General features: G+C 42.8%; 1 protein-coding gene across 1 annotated transcript in view; it reads left to right on the top strand.

The window, feature by feature from the left end:
- Nucleotides 1-20677, top strand: part of SPIDR (scaffold protein involved in DNA repair) — a 364582-nt gene that overhangs the window by 19278 nt on the left and 324627 nt on the right. The window contains exons 2-5 of the mRNA XM_040972593.1: nucleotides 6155-6313; nucleotides 6992-7058; nucleotides 12702-12881; nucleotides 18550-18707. Coding sequence (XP_040828527.1) covers nucleotides 6155-6313; nucleotides 6992-7058; nucleotides 12702-12881; nucleotides 18550-18707 — 564 coding nt within the window. The remainder of the gene's footprint in view (nucleotides 1-6154; nucleotides 6314-6991; nucleotides 7059-12701; nucleotides 12882-18549; nucleotides 18708-20677) is intronic.

Here is a 20677-nt window from a genome sequence, read left to right as displayed (position 1 = left end):
CTAATTTCCTTTAGTTCTTTACCTATCATTTTCTTTAATTCTTTGAGTATATTTAAGACAATTTATTTAACATCTTTGTCAAGATCAACATCTGAATCTTCTGTATATAATTTGTGTTACCCTATTTTTTTGTGTGTCTACTAAAATTATATTGAAAACTCGGCTTGAGTATTACAGTGGGCAACTCTGGGAATGAGATTTTTCCCTTTCTATGAGGTTTACTGTTGCTGTTTGGTGTGGTATTACTTTTTAGTGACTTTTCTGAATTATATTTTGAAACAAACATTTCTGTATTGACACTGATATCTGGTCCTTTACCTTAGTGGTCAGTGAGTGCTTTGATAGAATTTGTTGAAATGCATAAAAACAGAAGGAAAGAGAGAGTGGGAGGGGATGTTGAAAGGAGCAAAGGGAAGGAAGGAAGCAAGAAAGGAAGAGAAAGAGAAGAAAATCAGAAAAGAAAGAATGGAAGAGGAACAAAAAAAAAATCTGTGGGAAAAAAAAAAGCCAGCCTCAGTCTGCAGATTGGCGCTGTGTGCGGGCTTTCTTTCACACCTGGCAGGCTGAATGTGCGTCTTGGCCTTTCCCTGGGCCGGCAGCCAGAGCTGAATGCTTCAGGTATTCTTCTCAGGCCTTCTGAGAATTTTCTGGGTTGTTCCTGTGACCTTTTGATTCCTTTCTATATAAAGGAGCTTTTGTAGATTTTCTTTTGCTTTCGTATCTCCTTTCCCAGTTTGTTCCTTTTAGGGTGTCCCATTCTGTATGCTGACTGTCCTGAGTGTTGGGCCTTGCTCTAGGCTGCTGTGGTCCCTACTTGCTTTTACAGATGATTTTGACAAGCAATGCTTACCAAGCTGCCCCAGCCCTGCAGGCTTCCAAGTGCCTTTTTTTTTTTTTTTAAAGGAAGACTCTGCTCCAGTGCTTCAGGAATTGCAGAACAGGTTCAAACAGAAACACAGCTCTTTCAGAGTGAGGCACATGTTCCCCCAGCAGTAGCAGTGTGCACAGGAGGGTGAGGAATTGTGAGCTGCTGTCCTCAGGTAGAGGGGTGATTTAAAGCAACCCAGTGTCTTCTGAACTCAGCAGGAGGTGTTCCCTTCACTGTCTTTCACTGGGTTGTTGGAAGTTTTTTTTACTTGATTTTAGTTTCCTCATTTTGAAGTTAACGAGTAATTTTTGCCCCATTCAGCTCATAGGTTTCTATTAGGCTTGACTGAAAGAAATTAAAGTGATTTTTAGAATTATCCTTTTTATCCTTTATATATCATCTGTGTTATCTTCATATTAACTTGGTGATTACTTTTGTTCCTTTTTGTGTATTTGTGTATTTTTTAATATGTGGCAATTGTATTGATTTCTTAGGGGTACTGCTTGTATCTTTGTGTCTCTGTGTCTAAACTATTAATAGCTATAGTTTGCTGAAATTAATTTCTAATAATGTAAATACATGGATTTAAAAAAATTTGCCCCAAAGTAAACTTATGTTTTGTTTCCATTTTTTATGAACATTTTGAAATAGTTGGCCAGTAAAAAAATTGCTTTTGGTTTTTTTAAAGATTTATTTATTATTATTGGAAAGTCAGATATACAGAGAGGAGATATAGTGAAGAAATTTCCGTCTGTTGATTCATTCGCAAGCGGCTTCTATGGCTGGAGCTGAGCTGATTTAAAGGCAGGATCCTAGAGTCTCTTCCAGGTCTCCCATTCAGGTGCAAGGTCACAAGGCTTTGGGTTATTCTCTATTGCTTTCCCAGGCTACAAGAAGGGAGCTGGATGGGAAGCAAAGCCACTGGTATTAGAACTGGTGCCCAAATGGGATCCCAGCACGTGCAAGGTGAGGAGTTTAGCCACTAGGCTACCACACTGGGTTCTGCATTTGCTTTTAATTATAACAGAGGTACATTTCGTTATGCAGATTGAAAATGTCAGTGCCTTAAAGGAGCCCCATTAGTCAAGGGGGCTGGGTAGACGTGTATGTTTGTTATGATACTGTTCCATGTGTCTCCTTAAAAACAGTCTGTTAATGGCAGTTTTCTGATAGATTTAAGCAAGGGAACTTGAAAGGGGTCTTTTGGGGCTTGTTCTGTGTTGTAGAGGGCTAAGCGTCTGTCTACAATGTTAGCATCCTGTACAGGCACTTGTTTGAATCCCAGCTGCCTTGCTTCCAGTTGAGCTTCCTACTTAGGGCCTGGGAAGACAGAGAAGGGTGATCCACGGCCTTAGACTGCTGCACTTGTATGGGAGACTCGGAGTGTTTGGCTTTTGGCTGTGGATAGGCTCAGCTCTGGCCATTGTATCCACTTGGAGAGTGAACCAATGGATGGTTCACTGCTGTGGATCACTGTCTTTGTCTTTCCTTCTCTGTAAATCTTAAAAGGAGTGTCCTTCTCATTTGTATGAAGTTGTAGTTATATTAAGAATAAGGCTCTTGGGTTTAGACCAACCTGGTTTTGTGTCTTGCATTAACCATTTATAGGTATGTTCTCTTCTAGTTTCTTTGTCTATAAAATGGGGGTTAGTGGTACTCATTTTAGAATCATGTGTCATGTAGGGTCTGGATGAGGTAATGTGTGACGCATTTGCTATAGTGTCTGGCACTATCCAAGTGCCCAGTGGGTGAAGTAAATCATCCTACTTACTTCCCTTGGAGCCGATTATACTTTACTATCACATGATTACAGACTTAGGTTTCAGATGATTTGCAGTTAAGAAGAGGACTTGAAAGACTGGCTTAGCATCTTTTTTTTTTTTAACTGATTACTTTTAAGTTAAGGACTGTTGTGTTTTATTCACACTTGCCTCCTTTGAGATTAGCCCTGAACCACTGGCATAGATATTATGTCAGATAACTTGGAGGAAGTGAGAGACAGATATTCATTTTGTGGCCTCTGGAGGGATCTTGATGATGTACTTGCTAGTGTGTAAACTCTGTGTGGAATAAGTCAGACTCAGTTCATGGTTTACTGTACTTTAGCTGTTTAACAGTGAGGAAGTAGGAAGAGGAAAGTATCAAGATAAATTAATTTTTCCATTTTTAAAAAAAGGTTTATTTATTTGAAAGGCAGAACAACAGAGACCGAGATCTACGAGCCAGGAGCTAGAAACTCCATTGAGAGCTCTCATGTGGGTAGTAGAGTCCAACAACGTGAGTCATCTGCTGCTGCATTCCCAGTTGCTTTAGCAGGAAGCCGAATCAAAATTGGAGCAGCTGGGGGGCCTGGTGTGATAGTGTAGTGGCTAAAGTCCTTGCCTCAAATGCCCCAAGATCTCATATAGGTCGCTGGTTCTAATCCCAGAGGTCCTGTTTCCCATCCAGCTTCCTGCCTGTGGCCTGGGAATGCAGTTGAGGATGGCCCAAACCTTTGGGACCCTGCACCCACGTGGGAGACCCAGAGGAAGCTCCTGTCTCCTGGCTTCAGATTGGCTCAGCTCCTACTGATGTGGTCGCTTAGGGAGTGAATCATTGGATGGAAGATCTTCCTCTCTGTCTCTCCTCCTCTCTGTATATCTGACTTTCCAACAAAAATTAATGAATATTTTAAAAAAACCAATGATCTCAGAATAAAGTTTCTTTTAAAAGGCAGAAAGATGCATTGGAAACATTCACTTAAAAAAATCTCAATTCAACACACAGGAAAAAGGTACCTCTCAGTTATATATTATTTCAATGATATTCTTCAAATGGAAGAGTTTTAAAAAGATCTCAAATTAAACAAAGATTAACTTTGTATGCCATAATTAATCATATCTGAAAGACATACTGAATACCTAGAACAACCACAAAAATGTGCTTCCTGATGCTATTGCTTATTGGACTTCTTAGTTACTTCTAGGCAATTTCAAACCTGAGGCATACACTATTATTTATTATAAATAATAAATATAAATATATTATTTATTATAAATAAATCTTTTAAAAAAAATTGGAGCAGCTGGAACTTAGACCAGCACTCTGATTCGGGATGCTGACCTAGCAAGCAGCAGCTTAACTGTCTGTACCACAACATCAGCTCTCATTGTTCATTTTTTAGTGGGAAATTGTTAACAAAATAAAAATGGACCAACATTGTGATATGTTAGTAGTTTTTATCCATTTAAAAAAATTGTTAAAACCCTGAATTGATTGGGAGTGGGATGTGTGGGGTGATTATAGGAAGCCTAGCATGGGTAGTGTTGTTCAACATAATGATTTTCCGTTTCACAGAGAACAGGAAGCTTCACACTTGATGGGATTCTGATGTGGAGTGGAGGTCTCATGGAGAATAATTTTGCTTTTCCTTTCAAGAGAAGAAAATTAGATCACAAATATCTGACATTCTTACGTTTGGAAGTTCCAGATTGTTGAGAAGAGTGAAAACAGAGGGCTGAGTTAACAGATGTTGGATCCTAGCATCATCATCTTCAAGATGAGCAATGTTGAAGTAATCTGGGTTTTTCTGAACATCACTTCGGTGCTTGATATTACCAACTTTAGACAATTATCCTACTGTAAATTTGAGTGCAATTGCATATTTCAGGCTTTACTGCTTAGGATATAATAAACTTTCCATATGAAGTTGCATGAAATTTATATAAAGCATGATAACTCACTCTTTCCTTTATTTTCCCTGGGTACAAAAGAACACATACCTTGCTTTCTCTTAGGCCTTTCCAACTCCTTTGCACCCCTCAGGACTATCTCCCCTGGGACCCTGTCTGTACTAACAGCCCCCACTGGCCATCTTTGAACATTAACTTGGACTCGAGTCACAAATTAAATTTCAGTAACACTTCCCCCTTACTTTGTAAATCATTACTTTGGGGGTGTTTCTGTCTTCTTCCTCCTGAAACCAGGATTTTGTTAATAACTTAATTTCTACATGTGACAAATTCTGAAAGTTCTAACTTCTAAAACTTCCTGGTTTATCCACTGTAATTTTAGTATTTGTGGTATGAGGTTAGAGGCAACCTAAATAATTCCTCTAAGTAGATGGGCCAATATTTATCCTATTTCAGATGACCTGTTCGTTTCAGGCGAGAGCTTCAGAATAGGGCCCGTAAGCACTCCAGTGTTTCCAAATGTCCAGTCAAAAAGGTTGTGCACCTGGGCATTAGCCTGAAGCTGGAATTAAAACTGAAGCCATGAACCCTAGCATGATAGCCTAGTGGCTAGAGTCTTTGCATATGGGATCCTATATGGGCACCAGTTCATGTCCTGACTGCTCCACTTCCCTTCTAACTCCCTGCTTGTGGCCTGGGAAAGCAATAGGGGACTACCCAAAGCCTTGGGACCCTGCACCCGCATGGGAGACCCGGAAGAAGCTCCTAGCTCCTGGCTTTAGATCAGCTCAATCCCAGCTTTTGGAGAATGAACCAATGGATGGAAGATCTTTCTGTCTCTTCTCTCTGTAAATAGGACTTTCCAATAAAAATAAATAAATCTTAAAAAAAAAAGAGTTTGAAACAAGGACTTGAACACAAGTACTTTGATCCCATGTCATATGTGAGTATACTAAGTGACTGTGGTTGTTTAACCTGGTTGCCAGATGCCCCCACTCCCTGTATTTATTTAATGTCGTACTTTTGCTGAATGTTTGGGAGTGAAAGAGACTTAGGGTAGCTTTTCTACCTTTTTTTTTTTCCTTTCACTTGCAAAACACATGGCCACTTGTGTATATGTAGCATATGTAGGCACTTCCCCTGCTGTGCACACCCACACTCTTCCGTCCGGACCTTGTCTGTCTCTGTTGTCCCTGTACTGCTAAGTGGATTCCATGCCCAGCACTTCGTCCTCAGCAGGCCACCCAGGTCTCCTCAGGATAGAGCCCCACTTGGTGCAGGGGTTGCGCCTAGGCTGAGGTCTACCCTGCCCCCCCAAGAGCCCTGAATGGCCAGGCTCTCAGTGCCTGCTCTGCATCCTTGCCTCACTCCGCTTCTTTCCCCAAGGACACTGTCCACTGTGTGGGAACTCACACGGATGGTGGCTTGGATTTGAAGAGTTTATTGACGACTACATACTTTGTGGATCCAACTGCTGCATCTTTATGTGAGGGTTTAAAGAGTTTCAGAAAAGACACCGTGGCTGGATTTCCAAATCATTCATTGCCATCTATCTTCATGTATATTTAGTGAAATTAATTCAGTTTTTTTTCTTCTTCTTTAAAAAATCCCCCAGAGGAAGAGGAACTGGAATATACAGTACCCGTCCTTCCCGGGCGAGGGGCCGCTGCAGAGCAGGGGAGCAGATGTGAGGGCAGCAGGAGGAGTCGCTGCCTCAGTCTCAGAATCCTGGCGCAGGTGTGGCGAAGGCTTCCAGGACACTGCCGGCACTCCGGTAAGGTAGCTGCTGGAATATTTTCCCTGAATGCCAAAAAAGAAATCGGAGTCCTACTTGTTCAGGCCATTGCAGTTACATTTCTTTGGAATTCACTTGTTTGTTTTCTTTCAGCAACACTGTAATGGATGCATTATTTTTCTCCTCTCATTCCTTGAGTTCCTTTAATAGTTGTGGTAGGTCAGAATTACCACTTTATGTCATGCATAACCTTTCTGCTTCTTTGTAAATGAAGGATGTATTCCGAGAATGTTCTCAGAAGTTGAAACCATTGTGCGTGCTAAGCTTTACAAGAAGTATACTGATGAAATATTCAGAATATTCAGGTTTTTTTTCTAAAAAAAAATCAGTGAGATATGTTGTTAATTTGAAAACAGGTAGTAAAGAGTGCATTCTAGGTGGTCAGTTGTGTAAATGAAGTTATTAACATTGATTGTTAAAATGAAATGTTTCAATCAGTCTACTCTGTTTAGATTCTAGAAGGTTCTGGAAGGTATAAAAATAACTTAATAACTATATAGGGAGTATGTGCCTTAATAGTAATTAAGTTGGTGAACATTAGGAAAACAGACATGTGCTAAGGAGGACATAATTTAAGATTTAGATTATTTTCCAAATTAATGTTGGTTTTCAGCTCTTGTCACCCACGTTCCTTCATTATTGTTACTTTACCTGCAGTCATTGACAGCTGAAAAGAAGACCATTACAGAAAAGTGTCTTGAATTATCCCCTCATCTCGAAGAAGGTAATATTATTTTGATGTTTTCTTTATATGGAAGATGCTAGATAGCCTTTTGTGATTGTTTTTCTTTTTTTTTTCCTATTTATTCATGGTTAAAATCATCACCACATTATGAAAGGTTATTTTCGACACCTCTTGCCTCTCTCCTTTGTCCCCATATGCCCCATGTTTCCTGCCCATGATGAGTATTTGTTAACCTTTTTCTACATGTCCTTCATTTTATCACAGAGCCTGGACTCACAGTTCCATAGTTTAAAGAGAAAACTAGCTTGGAAAATAAACATATGACCTGTGTTATATAAGAACTGTACTGATTCAGGTTGTGAAGTTTAGGGTGAATTAATTAGCTGCACATGATAGGAAACTCCTGTTTTATCACAAGTGTCTGAACAGATGGGGCTAAATTTGTCTTTGTGATGATTCAGCAGGGCAGCAACTGAGTCAGCTCATTGTAGTCTGGTTGGCACACTCTTCTGAGGTATTATCCGTGCTGGAGGATCTTCCCATTGGGTAGTCATCATGAGGGATCCCACTGTCCATCTCCGATGAGGCCTGGAGGCCCGGACTCAGCCACCTTGAGGCCAGTGGGCTGCTGGGAAGTCTTGCTACCATGTATTTAATCACTGAAAAATCTTTTGGTCTAATTTTCTTATGCGAGTGCTTGTTCACCTTATCCTGTTTTCTTTTTCTTTTTATTAATATTGTTAGCTATTTTCTCCACAAACGCAAGATGCCAGACACAGCAAGTGAGATACATGAGGGGTCCTTTATTCCGGCAAGGGAGGCAGCAGGGCAAATGGAAAGCGGCAGCAGAGAGAGACAGAAGAGCAGAATAGGGAGAGAGTGAGAGAGAGCACAAAGGGGAAAGGCACCTTTACAACCTAGAGGAGCGTGTGGGGAGTGCAGGTCAAGGATTGGCAGATGGGGCTGTAGGTAGACACCAGGGATAAATGCCTTAGGGGACTGAGGAGGGAGGGCCACCAGGTATGTGTAGGGGTTGGCAGAGAACGCGGTTTAACCTAAAGGCCACAAAGCTTACTTCTGCAGTGGGCCCTAAGGGGACAGAGACCTAGGGGATTTATGTAGTGCTGAGTAAGCCAGGTATTCATGGTGGTGCTGGATCCAGGATGGTTGGGTCAGTCTTCAGAGCTGCCGTTCCAGTTGCTCCTTAAAAATATAAAGAGAACAAATTTCATGCTTTCCATAGGTACAGTTCCAAGAAGATAACACACTTGGCCTCACCTCCATGCTCTCCCCTAATATCCCTCCCTCCCTCTCCTCTCTTAATCACTTTTCACAAAGATATAATTTTAATCCACTCTACATGCACAGGCTTAAATCACTGCTAATTATAATATTCAATAAGAAAATGAGCAAAATCAGTTTCACAGGAGCATAAACGTGCTAAAAACTACAATCATATCCCAAAGTGACTATTTTATTCCTATAAATTGTTTTGGTATTCTACATTAGTTGCCACATACTAGAAAAAACATTTATATTTTTGAGATTGACTTTCTTCACTAACAATAATTGTTCTTTCTACTCTTCAGAAAGATCACTGTGTCTTAGAGAGATGCAAAAGCTTGTGTGATTATGTAATTTGTTTAGTAGGAGTGGGGGATGGCAATGAAATTATTAGTCTGGCTCTGCCAACATAACTGCAGCTGAAAACTGAAATTCAGTAAATGTATAGCAAACTAATTTTAAGTTGATGATTTCATGTACACCAAGAGTGATATGAATAGCCAAATAACCCTTGGCAACAACAGTATTCCTTACCCCTGGTTGATAGCACATGCTACTTGTTAAAGATCAGAAATTATTGTTGCTAATAGTTTAATTAAGGCTTAGAAGTAGGAATTGAAAGAAAAAAGAGTTCATGGTATTTTCTAGAAGTGGTACATTTTGAAAATAATGGCTCCTAAAGTATTAGTGTAAGGTAGCGTCATAACAAAAATCCCAATATAAAAATTCTGTTCCACATCTGGAGTGAGGAAGTAATGTTTGGAGGGGAACACATGTGAAGTGTAAGGTCACAGGCCCGTCTCCATGACTTTGGTTCTTGTCTGCGCAGTACTGGGAGCAGTTGAAGAGGAGAGGGTGGAGAGGAATGAAGGGGAGAGTGTGAGAAAAGCAGCACCTGAATGTTGGCAAAGGATCTTGTCTGAAGACTCAAGAAAGAAGGAAGATAAACACTTGGGATAATGAGCAGTCTGGCCTATTTGCAGATAGAAAAAACAGAGCTTGCACACAATCAAAGTACTTACCAAGAAAAGTGAAAATAAGACAAATAGAAAAATAAAAGGAATTCTTATTTAATTTTTCTCCTGAAATCCCCTGCAGAATTTTTCTCACAACCTGTCGTAATTGATGTCGACCTCCTGCCAATCGAAAGCATTGCTGTTTGTTGACTTGTTTTTATACCCCACTGAAGAGTTGGCTTCTCTGGGCTTGCTTCTCTGTCGCTCTTTTATCTCTTGGGTAGATGTGCCTCCACAGGTTGCTATAGTAATGGCTTATAGACTGGATGGCTTCATTAGCAGAAACCATTGTCTCACAGCTCCTGGAACTAGAGGTCCAAGTGGAGGTTTGGCAGGACTGGTTAGTTCTTAGAGCCTTGAAGGCAGGATCTCCTGTAGGCCTCCCTCCTTGGCTTCTGAGCATCCCTCCCTGGATCTCTTCACATTGTCCTCCATGGATGAGTATGTGTCTTGAGTGCCCCCCTTTTTTTTTTTAAGATTGATTTATTTTTATTGAAAAGTCAGATATACAGAGAGGAAGAGAGACAGAGAGGAAGATCTTTCATCCACTGATTCATTCCCCAGGTGGCTGTAACTGCTGGAGCTGAGCTGATCCGAAGCCAGGACCCTGGAGCCTCTTCCGGGTCTCCCACATGGGTGCAAGGTCCCAAGGGTTTGGGCTGCCCTTAACTGCTTCCCCAGGCTACAAGCAGGGAGCTGGATGGGAAGTGGGGCCGCTGGGATTTGAAATGACACCCATATTAGATCACGGCACATGCAAGGCGAAGACTTTAGCTGCTAGGCTATAACACCAGGCTCAATTGCCCCTTCTTTTAAGGTGGCTTACTTGTTATCTCATCAGATAAAGTCTCCAAATAAAGTGACATTTTGAGGCACAGAGTGCCCAGATCTCAGTGAATGATTGGAGAGGACATCTTTCCGCCCCCATGCTAATACAATGACTGGCACTCAGTGGCATTCAGAAGTGTTTATAACTTGTCATTGGAATGGGCCTTGCTTTCAAGGACACTCAGCCCCTTTCTGCAAGCAAAATGAGTTATTGACTAATACATTGCTGGAGTGCTTTTAACTGTCTGAGATGTGCAGTTTGGTGCTTGTAATTCTGAAAGTCTGGAGTTTTGGTTTGTGAAAATTTGAATGATGCAGCTGTTAATTCTTCTGTCTTATTTACGAGATGGTATAGAAGCACAAATGGTTACATATTTTCATAGTCTCATGTTGAGCTGTGATGAATTAAATGGGAGGTCTGCAGCTGTCTTAGGAACTTGGCATAATGGTTAAGAAACAGGGACTCGGGCCCGGCGCGGTGGCGCAAGTGGTTAAAGGTCCTCGCCTTGCACGCCCGGGATCCCATATGGGCGCCGGTTCTAATCCCGGCAGCCCCGCTTCCCTTCCAGCTCCCTGCCTGTGGCCTGGGAAAGCAGCAGAGGACGGCCCAAAGCTTTGGGAACCTGCACCCGCGTGGGAGACCCGGAAGAGGCTCCTGGCTTCGGATCGGCATAGTATCGGCCCGTTGCGCTCACTTGGGGAGTGAATCATCGGACGGAAGATCTTCCTCTCTGTCTCTCCTCTCTGTATATCCGCCTTTCCAATGAAAAAATAATAAAAATAAATCTTTAAAAAAAAAAAAAAAAAAAAAAGAAACAGGGACTCAGATGGGTGTTTTTTTTCCCTTTCCTCATAAATATTTAAAAGTTTGGTGTTGGGGCTCTGTGTTGTGATATATGAGTCAAACCTACAATACTGGCGTCCCGTATCAGAGCGCCCACTTGGGTCCTCGCCGCTGTGCTTCCTCTCCAGCTTCCCACCAGTATGCCTGGGAGGGCGACAGAAGATAGCCCAAGGAGATGGTCTGGAACCATTTGGGGAATAAATCAGCAGATAGATCAGTTTCTCTTTGTCTCTTTCTGTGACTCTTCCTGTCAAATAAATCTTTTTATTTTAAAGCTTTCGGTTTACTTCTGATTCCATTAAGAGGGGCTAGCCCCGTACCTTCTAAGTCTGCCCATCAGAAAGGTTAAAACTAAAAAAAAAAAATCCAGTGAAGTTATAGAAGGAATAGGTAGATGACGAACGCATTTACTGGCAGACTGTAAAATGGTGCAGCCATCTTGGCATAACAATCTGGCCTTTTTAAAAAAAATAAGGTTAAAAATGCAAATTATTGGGCCTGGCGCAGTAGCCTAGCAGCTGAAGTCTTTGCCTTGCATGCATTGGGATCCCATATGGGCACCAGTTCTAATCCCGATGGCCCTGTTTCCCGTCCAACTCCCTACTTGTGGCCTGGGAAAGTAGTTGAGGACGGCCCAAAACCTTGGGACCCTGCACCTGTAAGGGAGACCGGGAGAAGGCTCCAGGGTCCTGGCTTTATATCAACTCAGCTGCAGCTGTTGCAGCCACTTGGGGAGTGAATCATCAGATGGAAGATCTTTCTCTGTCTCTCCTCCTCTCTGTATATTGACTTTCCAATAAAAATAAATAAATCTTAAAAAAAAATGCAGATTACCATACAACCTAGTATATCCTTAGACATTTATCCCAAAGGATAAAAATTGCAGGCATGCATATTCGTAAGCAGTTTCATCCACAACAGCCACAAACTGGAAACAAGGCAGGTATCCATCTGTAGGTGAAAGAGTAAATGAACTTACGTACCTGTACACCGTGAAACACTGCCTAGTGAGCACAAGATTCTATGATACGATTTTCTTTGTATACCATTCTTGTAGAAGCAAAGTTTCAGAAATTCAGAAGCAGCACAGGAATTTGTGAGTAGCTGGTAGAGCTATAGAAAGGGTGAATAGTGCAGCCTGCTCTTGTGGAGTTGTTTTGATCTTAGTAAATCGATGTTAGTTCCTTGGTTGTGATGTACTGCAGTTCTGCAAGTCATTGGAGGAAGCAGGTGAAGGATACATGGTCTCTCATTTATTACACCTACATGTAGATCTGTTATCTCAAGATTGAAAGTAATAATGAATGTGGAGATTTGCTGTTACATGTTTCAAGCAACCTGTGTTACCAGGGATATTGGAGGATTAGGGGCAGCACACAGCATTCTCATCATTAATTGCTGGATTTGTAGTTTATTTTGAAATTTTGTTTTGTCAGATATTCTAGCAAGCTATATATAATTGTTTAAAATCTTTTTTCAAGATTTTGGTTTTTGTTTGTGTGATTGTTTTGGGAATGTAGCCATTTGCTTTGTCAGCCAATTCTGCTTTTTTCCCCCAGAAAACATTGCTTTCATTGTTGTTAGAGTTTTGTATATTTATTGTTTTTTTTTTTTGGCAAAGTAACATGTTTAAAATATCATTTTGATAAATAAATATAGTGGTTGATCATATTTATGGATTTTATTATGAATTTTATTTTTCTTTTTCAGCACCTGCCACTTCTAAGAGTACCAGTGGACTTACTGATATAACTTGGAGTTCCAGTGGAAGTGATCTGTCAGATGAGGATAAGATAATTTTTGAATCACAGAGTGATAATGAACATGGCTCTGGAACATACAGGCTTTGTGGCAGGAATATTTTATGTCCAGAAGATCAGACGAATGACGGTAAACTAATTTTGTAAAAAAAATTCTTACTTTTGTTAATCATTTGGTTATTATTGTCAGAATTTATATGCCTTTCTAATATTTATAACTGATTATGATCCTTTCTGAGTTCTAGTCTATATTTCAGCCCTTTAGAGATATTTTCTCATTTAGTATTTCTTTCAGTAACTTTGAAGATATAGGACTAGTTCTATTTTTGACAACGTAAGATTGGATCTATTAGATTATGTTGGGATTCTGTTTTAGGTCTGTTTCACTTCAAAGCTAGGACTCTGTACTCTGTCATAATGCTACACCTACACCACCATCTGGCTAGCTTATTATTGGGTAAATACTAGAACAATTAATGTGTGATTAAAGTATAACTTCTGTGAAGTTTCTATTCTGATGGTATTTTTCTTATATAATATATTAATTTAAAATAGTGTTTCTCAGTCTTGGCACTATTACCAGTTGGGACCAGCTGACTATCCTGAGGAGAGAATTTCTGTACCATGCGGGATATTTGTGGCATCCCCATTTCCTACTCACTGGATTACAGTAACATCCCTAGCTCTTGCTGGAACAACCAAGGATGTCTCCAGATGCTAGGTATCCCCTAAAGGACACACCCCAGCTGATAAGTATAGAATTACGGAAATCATGTTGTTTTACAAATCTTGAATTTGAAGCTGTTTTCAGTATATAAAATGTTTCTTTTAAAGATTTATTTATTTTTATTGGGAAGTCAGATATACAGAGAGGAAAGACAGAGAGGAAGAAAATCTTGCATCCACTAGTCTACTTCATAAGTGTCTGCAATGGCCAGAGCTGAGCTGATCCGAAGCCAGGAACCAGGAGCTTCTTCTGGTTCTCCCATGTGAATGCATGGTCCCCAGGCTTTGGGCCATCCTCTACTGCTTTCCCAGGCCACAAGCAAGGAGCTGGAAGGGAAGTGGAGTGGCCAGGATATGAACTGGTGGCCATATAAAATCCGGGCATGCAAGGCGAGGCTAACACACTGGGCCCAGTATTTAAAATTTTAATGTTCCCAAAAGAAGCTTGTGATTTTTGATCCTAACGGTTCATATTAGCTACTTAACTATTACTTACTTGTACACTCAAGGTTAAGTTTGTGTCGACAGCCTCTCTGGAAGGTGGCTTTGATAGCTGCTGAGTCTTATGAGCTAAAGATATTCTTGTTTTTCAGAAGAAAATTGGGACTTAAAGAAGTGATCACTGGCCCAGATTGACTCAGTAAATGTGTCACTCAAAGCCAGGGTTGTCTGACATCACTGCTGTATGCTACAACTCCGTCTTGTGATTTCCCCCTGGGGTTGGCATTTGAGTTTCTTTATCTGGTTGGAGAGTCTCCCAAGAAACCTCATCTGGTGTGACCTCAGACTTGACTCCTGTGTGCACCAGCTAGAGCAGGGTCATGTTGGTCCATCACCTGTTCCAGCTAACGCACGTACTGGTGGCTGTAGCTGCCAAGTAAGTTCCCCTCCAGTCCCATCTTTCACACAGACTGATGGGTACTCCAGCCCAGCTCAGACCACCACAGGCCTGATCTTCAAACAGATCAGCAGGTGCCACTGCCTAGTTTGGGCGACCCTGAATCACCCCCAAAAGGCCCAACCCCAGCCCTAGTTTTTAATACATGCCGGCTTGTACTGTGGCCTGGCTTGACCAAGCTAACATCCCATCTGCCTCTCATGTATACCCATCTGGCTTAGCTCAGCTCAACTTGCCCCTGGACTCAACCCACACAGATGCTGATATGTGCTGCTTCCTTGTCCAGCTGGGTCCACCCCAGCTCTGGTTCTTGTGTTCACCCATAATTGCTGCAGCCTAGCAGGGGAGTGCCTACAGTTCCCCTACCAGGCCCACTCCCAGCCTCTGATAGTATGCTTGTCAGGGGATACTACAGTCCAGCCGGACATGACCTATACCCAGTTCTGGCATTTTTCATAGGTACTGCAGTCTAACCACCTGGCTGGTCTTTTTCTTTCTTTTTTTTTTTTTTAAGATTTATTTATTTTATTGGAAAGTCAGATGTACAGAGAGGAAGATCTGTCTGATGGTTTACTCCCCAAATAGTAGCAACGGCTGGTGCTGCGCCGATCTGAAGACAGGAGCCAAGGAACTTTCTTTCCGGGTCTCCCACGCAGGTGCAGGGTCCCAAGGCCTTGGGCCATCCTCGACCGCTTTCCCAGGCCACAAGCAGGGAGCTGGATGGGAAGTGGAGCTGCCGGGATTAGAACTGGCACCCACTTGGGACCCCTATCATGCTGGGCCCCTGGTTGGTCTTCAGCCATTTTAGTTTTTGTATGTTCTAACTAGGTGTAGCAGCCTAGCCCAGCTTGATCCGCCTCAGACCCAGCCCATATGCCAGCTGACATATGCTATAATCCTACCTGGACTGATCCTCTCCTAGTCCCAGCTCTCATGCTCACCAGTGGAAAGCAGCGGTCTAGCAAGGAGCCCCTGAATTTTCCCTGCTAGGCCCATTCCCAGCCACAAGTCTAATGCTTGCTGGTGGGTATTGTGGCCCAGTCTGGCATGGTGTCACCTAGTTTCAGCATTTATTGGTTGGTGCTTCAGTCTGCCTCAGCCCAGCCCAGCCCAAGTTCCAGCTCTGTCCAGCAGGTGCTTCAGCCTGGCCCAGCCCTGGCCCTCATATGAACTGAAAGATGGGGTTTTGTAGCCCAACCCATCCAGGCCTGCACACCATCCTGGCTCTTGCTTGAGCCAGCATGTAGTGCAGACTGGTCCAGCCAAGCCTACCCCCAGACCCAGGCCAAATGATGGGTGTTACAGCCTAGAGTAGTCTGGTCTGCTCCCAGCCCCAGCTCTTGTGCTCACATACAGGAGCTGTGACCTAGCAGAGGAGTTCCTCAGATCTCGCTTGTGTCAGCGGATGCTGCAGCCCAGCCTGACATGGCTAAACTCCAGTCCTGACACTCACTGGTGGGTACTAAGACCTAGCCTGATTGGCCCACACCTGTTCCAGCTTTCACTGTGAGTGATACTGCCTAGCCCAGCCTGGCCCACCTCCAGACCTGGCTCTCATGTAAACTGGTGATGAGAGTGTTGAGGGGGCTAGTCCAGTTTGTCCTACTGCCACCTGGCCTGCCCCAAGACCCAGTCTACACGCATGCTGATGAGTGCTTCAGCCTTACCTAGCTTTGTCCATCCTAGCCTTTTCTCTCATCCTCATCAGTAGAACTGTAGCCTAGCAGCGCAGTTCCTAAAGTTTCCCTACCAGGCCCATTCCTGGCCCCATATCTTGTTTGTGCCAGTGGATGTGCTTTCACACACCCTGGCATGGCCCACCCCAGGTTCAGTTCTTGCTGTGGATGTTGCAGCTTAGCCCAGCCCAGCCTAGCCCACATTCTGTCCTGGCTCTTGCATATCCCAGTGGTCTAACCAAGCCAGACCTGTCTCCAGACCTAGCCCACACACATGTGGATGAGAACTGCAGTTTTACCTGGCCTGGCCTGCCCCAAACCTCTGCTCTTGTGTTCTTCAGTGTGAACTGCAGCCTAGCAGATGAATTCCTCAGGTTCTTCTAGCAGACCTATTCCTGGCTGCAGATCTCGTTTGTGCTAGTGGGTGCCACAGCCCTGCTTGGCATGGTCTGTCCTCAGTCCTGTCCTCAGTCCTGTCCTCAGTGTGCCTTGTGTGCTGCAACCCAATCTAGCACAGTCTCCTCCCAGCCCCAGGCTTCCACTCTTGGTGAGTTCCTCATTCCACTCTGGCTTAGCTTGTCATCACCCCCTGCTGTTGTGCAAACTGATGCCTGTTAAAGTCCTACGGAAGCAAGTCCACAAGTCTCCTACAGAATCTTCCCCCAGATTCAATCTCTTGCATTGGTGGGTGCTGCAGCCTAGCCCATCCAGGCATGCCTCTGGTCCCAGCTTCCGTGTGTGTTATAAGTGGCAGGTGATGCTATTTAGTTCAGCCCAGGTCTCCCACATCGGTGGGTACTTTGGCCTGACCTAGACATGCCCTCTGTTTTTCCCTGTCCCCAAGCCATTCTGCCATTGGCTACATGTGTGTGCACTGATCCCCTCCAGAAGCCCCCAGAAGTCAGTCCTCACCTGACAAACATACCCTCGGTGGCCCACGCTCCAGTATGTTCCCAGACCCTTTTTGCCTGATAATTTGCAGCCTACCACCCTTCTGTGTGGCAGCAGACAGTTTGCCTGGGGGCCAGAATGGCATGTCCCAGCCCTGCCTTCTGCCATGTTGCACTGCATGGTGCTGCTCAGAATTCTCCACATATATTAAAAAAAAATAGAAGACACAACTCTGCTGATTTGGCATTAACCAGGTTCAGAATGCCCAGCAGCTATTGGGTACTTTTTTGCCCAGCAGTGTAACACTTGCCTGGGTATAACACAACCTAGGCAGTTGTCTGTAGCTGGGGATTAATTTTCTGACTTAAGATTTTACAAGAGTATGGGCCTGGCGCGATGGTGCAGTGGTTAAGGTTCTCACCTTGCATGCCCGGGATCCCATATGGGTGCCTGTTCTAATCCCGGCAGCCCCGCTTCCCTTCCAGCTCCCTGCCTGTGGCCCTGGAGAGCAGTCGAGGATGGCCCAAAGCTTTGGGACCCTGCACCCACGCAGGAGACCCAGAAGAGGCTTCTGGCTTCAGATCGGCATAGCATTGGCCGTTGCGCTCACTTGGGGAGTGAATCATCGGGCAGAAGATCTTCCTCTCTGTCTCTCCTCTCTGTATATCTGCCTTTCCAATAAAAACAAAATAAATCTTAAAAAGAAAAATATTTTACAAAAGTAGCATCCAAATAATGATACTTCCAAAAATTATTGGGTAGATAATAATGTTTGAAAAATTTGGAGAACTATGTAAACTCTGCTTCAGTGATAGTGGAATACTGTTACTGTAGAAGAGAATTAAGGTATCCCTTGCTTAGTGGTCAGGAAGAGCATTTTTAGTTATGTGAATCAGAAAGAAATCATGGTTTGTAAAGGAGGAAACATGTACCCTAGCACAAGTACATATGTTTACTTGAATAGATAGGGGAAACTGCAAGAATGTAAAACCAGCTAATAAATCTAGTTAACTTAGATTGGGGTGGTGGTAAAAACTAAGGAAAGACTAGAGGTAAGACTAGAAATATGTTTCTCACTTTCTTTTTTTTGTTTAAATACCCCTCTCTCTCTTTTTAAAGATTTATTTATTTTTATTAAAAAGTCAGATATACAGAGAGGAGGAGAGACAGAGAGGAAGATCTTCCATCCAGTGATTCACTCCCCAAGTGACCACGATGGCTAATGCTGCACCAATCCGAAGCCAGGAGCCAGGAACTTCCCCTGGGTCTCCCACACAGTGCAGGATCCCAAGACTTTAGGGCCGTCCTTGACTGCTTTCCCAGGCCACAAGCAGGGAGCTGGATGGGAATCAGGGCCTCTGGGATTAGAACCGGCACCCATATGGGATCCCGGCGTGTTCAAGGCAAGGACCTTAGCCACTAGGCGATGGCACTGGGCCCTCTTTCTCACTTTCTTGATGTATTTTTAAAATGTATTCAGTGACAGGGATATAACTATTGAGAATAAAAATCAATTTAAAATTTCTAAAGATTAAAAATGAAGCAAGTTTAAAATTTCTAAAGAAGATTAAAATGAAGTAAGTTAAACATTGTGTTTTTTTTTTAAGATGAATTTATTGACTGGGAGCTCGACAGTGACAGGGAAGACTCTGGTGAGTGTAATGAATTTGAACATGGCGAGGGTACGGTGGACATCTCAGACAGTGCTTCCTGTGCGAGTAGCCCTTCTTTGACGAGTGACGACAGGCTGGCTGAGCTCCCAAAGGTAGGACTGAATCATTTCCCAAATTTGTATTCTTTCATAGCATGTGTTAATCATGGCTTTCTATTGTTTTCTCCCACCCTCTTTTCTCAGGGACAGCACTTTTTGCTCTTAGAGGGTTCTTTTTGAGGTTTTCTTTTTTTAAGATTTATTTATTTATTTGAAAGATAGGTAGATAGAATATGAATCTTCCATCCTTTGGTTAGCTTCCAAAAAGACTGCAGTAGCCAGAGCTGGTCTAGTCTAAAACCAGAAAAAAAGGAACTTCTTCTGGGTCTCCCACATAGGTACAGGGGCCCAAGCACTTGGGCCTTCTCTTGCTGCTTTCCTAGGCATGTAAGCAGAGTGAAGGATCTGAAATGGAAAAGGCAGAACCCAGTTGGGGCCAACATTATTGCAGGGAATTTGATGCAAAAGACAGCACCCTCATTTCTTGTCTCATATGAAAGAAGAACTTGTGTGCTGAAGTTTTAGTGTGCAAAGCAAGATTTCTTTAAAAGAGTAAAAGAGAGAGATTTCCTGCTGTAGTGACAAGAGGGGGCTCCAAGAGAGGATAAACCCTCTTTTTGAGTCTTACGACATTGCCTCTGAATCTTGTGCTCAACATGAGTGAACATGGAGCTCTGTTCTCTCTCTTTCTACTCCCAGCTGCACACTGAATTTTGCTGTCCTTCCATCTCCCTTAGTACAGAGATTCAGGGTTTGGTTAGTTTAGTATTAGTATTCGGCATTTATATTATTGCAAATAAGGAATACTGACAACTAAGGCCAATTAAATGCATTATTTTTCTTTATAAGTTTTTTATAAAAATTTTTTTTAGAGTTCCTTATTTGGATTTAAAAAAAAATATACTGGCTTACTTGGAAGGCAGAGACACAGAGATCTTCCTAAAACTGTGTTGGTTCACTTCCCAAATGCCTGCAGTAGCTAGGACTGGGTCAGGCCAAAGCCAGGAGTCTGAAACTCCATTTGGGTCTTGTACAGGTTTGGCCAGGGCCCAGCTCCAGAGGCTTCACCCCTGCCTCTCAGGGTGCGCATTATCAGGAAGCCTGAAGCAGCACAGGAGCCTGGACTCAAACTCAGGTACTCTGCTATGGGAAGTGTATGCCCCACTAACAATAACCAGTGTGTGAAACACCTACTGGCCGTATTGATTTTTGTTTATGTAGCATTAATAGACATCAACATAGTCCTCATTTTTTATTATTTTCTAAGTCTGTATATGAATTTTCACACATAGCAGACTTATTTTTTTTATCAGTTTTATTTCCTTGGAGAACCAGATGCTATGGTTTGGATTCCAGATCCTCTCCTTTGTGTGGATGTTGTCACCCTGGGGATCCTTGCTCATCATCATTCAAGGAACTGGTTCACTTCTCTCCTGCAGACTTCTCCTTTATCCTGAATTTCATGTTTTCCTGTTTCTTGGTTTTCACCCTAGTTTTGTTTAAACACATTTTCTGGTAGCTTCCTAGAAGTGATGTGTAGATTTTTTGATAGTTGGGGTATCTGAAGATGCTTTTATTATACTGTACTTTGATGTATGGTTGAGAATTTCTATTGAATCTTAGGTTGGAACTATTTCCCCCCCAAGTTTAAAGGCATTGCCCTATTTTGGCTTGAGTTGTTGCCAGTCAGAACAAAACTTCTCATGTTGATCGTCTGAGGTCTTGTTTTCATTATTAGATTCAAGCTGTTTGTTGTGATGTGTCGAGACATGGTTTTCTGCTTAGTGTTTTCAAGTTTCTGGGATCTGTGATGTCGTAGGGGTCACCAGCACCACAAAAGTTTGATGATTTGTAGGAGTTGATGTAGAGTCGTACTTAGGTTTACTCATGCCACCTCTCTCAGTACAATAAACTAAGATGTGCTTTATTCCTCCAACGAAAGTTTTGATAACCTATGTAAATTCTGGCCTGTTAGGAAAGCTCCAGAGTTGTTGAATGCTCAGAAGCTCCTGAGGCTGGCAATC

The sequence above is a fragment of the Ochotona curzoniae genome, unplaced genomic scaffold, assembly GCF_017591425.1.
Source record: "Ochotona curzoniae isolate NIBS_2020 unplaced genomic scaffold, NIBS_Ocur_1.0 contig_2318, whole genome shotgun sequence".
NCBI classification, from domain to species: Eukaryota; Metazoa; Chordata; class Mammalia; order Lagomorpha; family Ochotonidae; genus Ochotona; species Ochotona curzoniae.
Note: the sequence above shows the minus strand (reverse complement) of the source record. Positions and strands in the feature narration are given on the sequence as shown.